The sequence below is a fragment of the Vigna radiata genome, unplaced genomic scaffold, assembly GCF_000741045.1.
Source record: "Vigna radiata var. radiata cultivar VC1973A unplaced genomic scaffold, Vradiata_ver6 scaffold_253, whole genome shotgun sequence".
NCBI classification, from domain to species: Eukaryota; Viridiplantae; Streptophyta; class Magnoliopsida; order Fabales; family Fabaceae; genus Vigna; species Vigna radiata.
In genome coordinates, this window is record NW_014544138.1 from 90,246 (window position 1) to 99,013 (window position 8,768).

Consider the following 8,768-nt stretch of genomic DNA (forward strand, 5'->3'; position numbering starts at 1 on the left):
CAAATTATTTTATGTTTTATTTTATTTCAAGTGAGATGATATTTTATTATTTATCATATAAATATTATTACATTTATTAAATAAATTTAAGTTTTATTTACAAAAAGATTAAATATATAAAACTATTGTATTATTATAATGCATATTTTTTATAAGATTAAAAATAATTTATTTAATTAAAATTCAATAATATGTTAGAATTACTTTAAAACTAATTTTATAAATATTTAATAAAAAAATTATTTTAGTAAAAATATCAATATAATATTTATACAAATATATTTTGTAATAGTGTATATTGTATGATATTTTTTATGAAAATTATGATATTGTGATTTTTAAAAACTGAAGTTATTAAATTTCAATATATTCACTTTGATTTTATTTCTAATTACGATTTGTTTTTATTTTAAAATAAGACATCTTATATTATAATTGTATACTTTATGTAACAAACTTGTATATATAGATGTAAACAACTTCATGAAATTTTAAATACTTATAACGTATGTGCATGTTAATTAATAGCAACTTGCTGGAAAATTTGAAGCTGTTCTTTTTCTTCTATTCTAAATGGACCTAGTCAGATCTGACATCATTTCATGACCATAATATATTATTTTGTATGTCTATATCAAGATTCTCTATCAAACTTTGGAAAACAGATTATTAAGGTGAATTGTTTCAATAATGTTTTAGTTTGAAATTTTAACGAAAATAATCTTTGACTAAATTTTATTTACTTTTGAGAAAAATAGAAGTAGTTTTATATTCTTTTTTAAGATATGGATGGGCCAAGTATATGAACAAAAAAAGAGGAAAAAAAAGCAATTATACTTATAAATATATAATGTCTTGTTCCAATTAGAACGATACAAAGAGAAGGGTGGATGATTATAAGAAATATTATAATTTGATTTGATTGAAGAAAAATTACAAATCACTCTTGTAATATGTTTATATAATTATAAAAATAAAGAAGGGATGACGATAGCTATTTTACATATACAATATTATATATGTTTAACTCTTTGTTTCTTTTGTTTCTTTGTCCATCTTTTCAATTACATGCACTTTTTCCCTTAATTAATTTTCATTCATTTTCGAAGTTTTGTAACGGAGTGTGTCACTCAAGTATCACGCAGTTAAAAATTATTATCATAATCATGGAGAAAAAAAATTCTCTAACTTGTTGTATGAGATAACCGTAGGAGTGAGTGAACTTTTAAGGTTTTTTTTTTCTTAAATATTAATGGATAAATGTCGCTGTATAACTCAGTTCCTCCAATCTTACCCAGTCACTACCATAAAAATGATATTGAAAACAAAAGAATAGAAAATTCCTTTTGAAGAGTAACGAGCATACACCAACTACACATAATAGTTTTGGATAATCATTCGATCTCAAATCACACATAAGTTTTAAAATTATAATAAATTTATTTTAATACTATTTTTTTGTTTTTATATTACACTAGTGCAAAAACGCTGTTTAACGTCACCCCTTAGACGTCTGTTTCGTGAAAATCTAATGTCTATCACTGCACGGTGGCATTATTGTAAATAAATTGAAAAACTAGACGTCAGTTTCGATGTCAGGCAACGTCTATGACATCATAGACGTCGGACCTACAGCAAACTGACGTCCAATTGCCTGAGGTATGTGATAAGACAGTTTCTTAACGTCGGTGCTTCAGGAAACCGACGTCTACTAAGTTGCAATTAATGCTAAACATCAAATTCCTAGGAGCTTAGACGTCGACTAGAAAGGGCACCGACGTCTATGTCATTGACAGGAAATCAAACGTCAACTGGTTCAGCTTTAGACGTCGAATAGACGTCGGATCCCGTGAAAAAGCAACGTCGATTGGGCTACAATTAATGTTGTTCACCTAATGCCCTAGGCAATTAGACGTCACGTAGTCAAACGCCGACGTCTAAGGCCTGTCTGGAAGGCGGGAAGACAAAAATTCTTCAATGTAGACGTCAGTTCTGAGGGGCACCGACGTCTAATTTCCTGTATTTTCACCAAATTCGAGGGTTTTAGACGTTGGCTATGAGGGGCACCGACGTCAACTACCCTGACAGGAAACCAAAACGTCAATCTTTTCAGCTTCCTAGACGTCGATTTCTAGTGTAACCGACGCCCCATTTCATTTTAAATAGACGGCAAACTCTTCTCGACATTCAGTTTCTGATCGCGTCTTCATCTCTTCTCCTTTTTCTCTACTTCTCCTCTTCTTTTACTCCCTTGCGCACCTCTACTTTTTATCTCTTCTGGCATTGCATTGTATTTTCTCATAACGTCATTATCTCCGTCCTCTCCTTTTTCTCTCTTCATCTCAGGTGCATGGTTTTTCTTATGCTTACCATTTAAACTTTCTTTAGTTTTTTATCGATTATCTTGTCGTTTAACTGATTAAAAATTGCTTTCTTTGTGTTGTGTTTTAGTGCAGTTTTGCTCCTCTCTTTGGGTAACATAATGCAACATTCTCCCTTTGCTGGTTTCCTCACAAGAAGAGTGGCGATCTTTTGAGTTTTCTAGTTCTTCCGACCCAAAATGGAACTTGGGTCCTTGTCTACTTCTCGACACCGTAATTTTTTTCTGTTGCGGTTGATTAATGAGAAGTAGCCATGGACCCAGATTCGGTTTTGGGTTGAAAGGAATAGAAGATTCAAAAGACGCAAGCTTTTTTTGTGGGGAAACTAGCGAGAGGAGAGTGTTACACAATGCTACCGAAAGCCTGGATCAAAACTGTACTAAAACACAAAATTGTTGTTAGACGTCGGTTAAATCCATGTACGACGTCTATAACAACATAGACGTCAGTTAGTGTCATTTTAAACCTCTTTATATATTTATGTTGACGTCGGTTTAATCATAGGTGGACGTCTATATAGAGTAATTAGACGTCGGTGTGAGTATAAGCATACGTCTATAGAGACGTCGGTGGATATTCTTAACCGATGTTTATATGGACGTCGGTTCTGAGGAATTGCGATGTCCCATAGACGTCACCTGTTTAGACGTCGGATGTTAAAGTGACGTTAAAAGTCCAAATTAACCAACGTTAAACAGCGTTTTTGCACTAGTGTTAGTTGATTTTGTTTAACGTGAAACTCATTTTTTTTATTGTTGAATGTAGTTTTAAATTTCGTAATTTATGTATAATTTGGTTATTTTTCATAGTATATCTAAATTTTTAAGAAGAGAGTGTTTACATGAGTAATAATTGAATGATGTGTCACTTTTTGACATACATAACCACTTAAACATAGTGTGAAGTGGATTTTTGGTATTTGGAAAAGGTTTTGTCGAAGAAATAAAAACTTAGGATTAAAATGTAGGTTTACAAACTTCATAATCGCGTGCAAGGACAACTTGGTGCGTAACATCGTGTTACATTTTCGTTAAAATTGGAAGGATTAATCCTCGCTTAAGTCAGGATTGCATTCTTAATCACTTCCAACAACGCGCTCATTACCCGCGGCGATTTATCGAGGGCCTAAGAGCCTTCGGTAATGAGTTGGTGAATTAGAATATCGACGGTCGAAGAGCCTTCGGTAATGTCTTCAATTAATTTTTACCCAAATCAGATATTCACTCTTTGCAACATCAGTAAACACCAAACCTAATGTGTGTCCCTTTCTCAAGGTGAAAACGAAAACCCTAAACCCTAATCTATGGTTGGTTTTTTGTAGTGGGGTTTAGGGGTTTTGTCACATTGTCTTGACTTTTGTTTGCTTTCCATTTTGGTGTGGTGATGTTTTGAAGAAATGAGTAAAATGTTGTTTTTCTTGTGAATGGATAATAATCTGTTTTTTGTATGTAACATTATAAAATGTTTGTGAATGGGAGGTTTTCAGTTTTGGGATTCGTTTCCCAAACCTTTTTAATTTAAGCTTTTTTAGGGGTCCCATGCTATTGAAGTTTGTTTTTCATTTGCAGGATTGTCTTTGGTATGTGAGACGACATGTTTGAAGTTGTGGTCCACTACAGTTGGACCTTGGTAAAAGAGGTTCAATTTAAATATATTGGTGGCAAAGTGACTTATTGAACTGTTGGCCCTGATAAATGAAGTTATTTCAAAGTGGTAGGTGTCCTTAAAGAATTGGGATATATTGAAGTAAAGAAGTTGTTTTATTGTATTGAAAATATGCTACATAAGTTGTATGATGACAAAGGTGAAATGAATATGATAAATGTGACCAAGTATTAGGGACAAGTTAACTTGTTTATGATTCATGGTGTGAATGAGCTATTGGTGGTAGAAAATGAATTAAATGATGTTCTTCAGCTTTTCATGGACCTCTAGAGGGAGATGGTAGTCACGCTGGTAATTTTGTTGATGTTGAAGTGGGGGTTTGGAATGACAATGAAGTGCGGGTTATAGGTAGTCATGAAGTGGACGTTCACGCTAAGGTTGAAGTGGAGGTTATTGGTTTTTTAATGAAGTGGAGGTTATGGGTGGTGATGAAGTGCAGGTTAAGCTTGAGGTTGAAATGGAAGTTCTAGGTGATGATGTAGTAGAAATTTAAGGTGAGGAAGAATTTGAAGTTGAGAGTGTTGCTCAAGGTTAATGGCATTAGATTAAGTTACATGTTTATAAGAATTTATAACTATGTACATGAACTAGGTAAAACCCTGGATCAACAATAAAAATTAAAGTGTAGTGATGGTGACACAATATTCTAGAGATTTTATATTTGTATGAAAGCTTGCAATGATAGTTTTGTGTTTTATAGGTTTATTATGGATTTGGATGAGTGTTTTTTTTAAAGAAAAATATAGAAGAAAATGATCAAGTGCTGTTGATAAGGATCTAATGAATAGATCGTTTTCAATATACAAAAGATAGACTAAACCAAAATAGATTGAATTAACGGTTTTGAGCATTGGATTCGGTACAATGGATATAATACTCTATATCATTTTAAATCAATGTTATAGGATTAATTGTGGAAATAAGTCGTCAAACGTGGTGTAATTTTTTTTTTTCTAATGTTTTAAAAATGTATAATACATTTGAAACGTACTTGACAGACTTTTTACAACTTTACATTTTGGATAGTATTTTAGAATTATATTATAAAATATATAAAATAAAGATATATTAGTTGTAGATAACAATAACCTAGACCCCAAAGGTGAAATCCCATTATTCATAACCCATAAATGAAAGAACAAATAATCAATGACACTAAATGCTATTTAATCTGAGAGAGAATGTAAAGGCGAGAGAATGTAAAGGCAAAAAAACAAAATTTTTAGAAAGTAATTATAATAAATATAAAAATGATTCATGTACTTGAAAAATTAATCAGCACTTAATATATACTTAGAGGTGACAAGTTTACAGAATAGATTATATGATAAGAGGAGATAAGAAGAAAAACAAGATGTAATAATGTATATCTATATCATTGCTCTAATAAATAGTACAATAAATAAATAAATAAATATATATATATATATATATATATATATATATATATATATATATATTAGAAAAATAAATGAAATATTATTTATATGGTTCACATACACCAATAACATGACTGAAAAATGATCAGGTATATCCAAATGGCAGCAACATAATATAAAGTTATTAATACACATTGATCGTATACGTTTTTCAGTTCACGTTTTTACAGGATAAGATAAAGTAATTAATGAACACACAGATGATCAAAAGTGAATTATATTTGCAAGACCAGAATGTTTCATGTTCACAGTTAAGTCAGTCACTCCCATGGTTGGAATTAACATGAAATAAGGATGGAATAATATGCAGACAACTGCATCAATTTCCAATATTCACAGTGGGTAAGACCATGTACAACTTTGTACCATATAATTAAGTAATTAACTAATAGATTAATTAATCAAGAGTTAATTATTATTAAAGTGCTCACACAGGGTCACATCTCTTTGTATATAACAAAGATAACTTCACATTCAAATGCATACTCATGGCCAAAGAATTCTTCACTGGTTCGGCTACTGGCCGGAGCTCCGACGAAGTGAGTTTAGCTGACATAGTTTTTGAAAGTTGGGATTCATTCGATTCCAATAAAGACGGAGATGTTGATGAAAACAACAACGACAACGATGGTTCTTCATCGGAGAAGTGTAAAGCCTTTTGGGAGGAAAAAGATCAGCTTCTTAAGGTACATATGGTTTTCTTGTTAACGATGAATCCTTCGTGTATATATACTTCAACAGAATATTAACGATGAAACTTTCTTTGCAAAAAAGGGAATTTTGTGCAGAACTAGTTCATGTGAGAAAAAGGTTAGGGAAGCAACGAAGGAGGTCGTGAGAGAAATGGATAATTCTGAGATGGTGTGTAGTTGCCGGCGGCAAGTGGTGGCTAAGAGTTGCCGGAACTGCATGCTGAAAGAGCTATGTGATCGATTGTTGAACCTTGGCTACAACTGTGCCATTTGCAAGTCTAAATGGAGGAGTTCATCAGAAATCATATCAGGTATATATAAAATGTTCTTATATCTATTCGATATGGGACTTTTAATATATTGTAACTGAAGAACTGGTGTTGATTTTGGAAGGGGAGCACTCATATTTGGAAGTGAGAGAGGATTTATCAAAGAGCAAAAGAGAAGTAAAAGTGGTGATTGAAATGAGCTTTAGAGGGGAATTCGAGATGGCATGTGGGAATGAAGAATACAAGGAATTGATAAAGCGATTGCCAGAAGTGTTTGTAGGGAAAGCAGAGAGGTTAAGAGCATTGGTGAAGATAATGTGCTCAGCTGCTAAAAGGTGCATGAAGGAGAAGAAGATGCACATTGGGCCATGGAGGAAACACAAGTACATGGAAGCTAAGTGGTTTGGCACGTGCGAAAGGTCAACAATGGAACCACTGCTCGTAATGAACTCTGCTACTCGCCAACCAAAATATAAGGCTTCGATGCTCACTTTTGATTTATTATTGGATAACATTCAAGGCTTGCACTGTACTACAGTTGAAGTAGTGTGAATTTTATTATGGTTTTATTTATTATCTGCTACCGCCATCAAAGATTATCACCGATCACCACCAACAACCACAAACTCTCATCACCACCACCATTAACCACCGCAAATATATTACTAACAAACACTCCTTATAACTATTATCACACACCAATCACCAACACAAATACACCATGACAAATTACAATAACAACGCTCCTAACACTTCCGCTCCGTATAACTATTACCATAGGAATAATTTTGGTATTTTAACACTTATTGGGCTATAGAAAATATGGGGTGTAGGAAACAATTATGGAGTTGAAAGAGTCGCTAACAAAAAAGATGTGAAAATGGATTAACACATTAATAAAACTCAAACTCAAGTAATCATGAAAATGTCATTTCTTTCCACACTCCATAATTTTCATATACACCCTATAGAGAAGGTTAAGTGTGTGTTCTTTTGTAGTGATGGGAAGGAGATGATTTGGGACAGATGATTTGAATGGATTTGAGTGGATTTGAGGGTAATTTTTTTGTTGTTTTTTTGAGTGGATTTGTGGGTAATTGAGAGTGGATTTGAGAGTAAAGTTTATGAGAATTAGTGTAGGATTTGATTGATGTGACAAATTTAAAAAATTAGTTTAATTGGTAAAAATTAAAGATTACCAAAATATCCCTAATTATTAAAGTAATATAAAATTATAATTATTAATGTTATAATTAGTAAAAGTTGAAAATTTTAATTAGTAAGAATTGAAGATTATTAAAATTCCCATAAAAGTAATATAAAATTATAATTATTAATATTATATGTAATTCTAAAAATTATTATAAGAAAAGAAAAAATAAAAATAAATTTTTAATATGAAAAAATTGTATTATTATTATTATACTATTTATATTATTATTATTATTATTATTATTATTGTTTTATTATTATTATTTTATTATTATTATTATTATTATTATTATTATTTATTATTATTATTATTATTATTATTATTATTAAAGCCATAAGGGTAATATAATAATATTACACCAAATCCTTTCAAATCTCTCCTAATATGAGAGATGGGAGTTGGTAAACAATCCTGCATTTCCATTCGCGCCATTATCTTCGTTTCCTTTCAAGCGAACATCAAAAGTTTTGCATTTCCATCTTCTTAAATCGTATCTACAATGAAATCCGCTTAAACGAACAGAGCATAAAAGATAAAGTCACGTGACTTCTTAGGTTGTCCTATAATCACTAAGGCTTTGTTCGTTTGGGAGAGATGATTTGTGGGAGATGATTTGAATGGATTTGAGTGAATTTAAGAGTAATTTTTTTGTTGTTTTTTTGAGTGGATTTGTAGGTAATTGAGAGTGGATTTGGAAGTAAAGTTTTTAAAAATTAGTGTAGGATTTGATTGATGTGACAGATAAAAAAATTTGTTTAATAGGTAAAAATTAAACATTACCAAAATGTCCCTAAGTATTAAAATAATATAAAATGATAATGGTTAATGTTATATTTAATTGTAAAAATGTTTATAAAAATAAAAAATTATTATTATTATTAACATGAAAATAAATTGCATTATTTTTATTATTATTATAATATGTTTATTATTATTACTATTATTATTGTTTATTATTATTATTATTATTATGTTTATATTTATTATTATTATTATTATTTTTATATTTATTATTATTATTTTATTATGTCTGCATGTTTCCAACCCCTTTCATCTTGAATCTTTATATTCAAATAAATAAAATCAGCAACACAGTTACAAAAATTACA

General features: G+C 30.8%; 1 protein-coding gene across 1 annotated transcript; it reads left to right on the forward strand.

The window, feature by feature from the left end:
- The first annotated feature begins 5,973 nt into the window (after positions 1-5,973).
- LOC106755393 lies at positions 5,974-7,082 on the forward strand. The gene is made up of 3 exons (XM_014637541.2): positions 5,974-6,171; positions 6,260-6,488; positions 6,571-7,082. The coding sequence occupies exons 1-3, from the start codon at positions 5,974-5,976 to the stop codon at positions 6,996-6,998; spliced, it is 855 nt and encodes a 284-aa protein (XP_014493027.1). The 3' UTR covers positions 6,999-7,082.
- Positions 7,083-8,768: the final 1,686 nt, after the last annotated feature.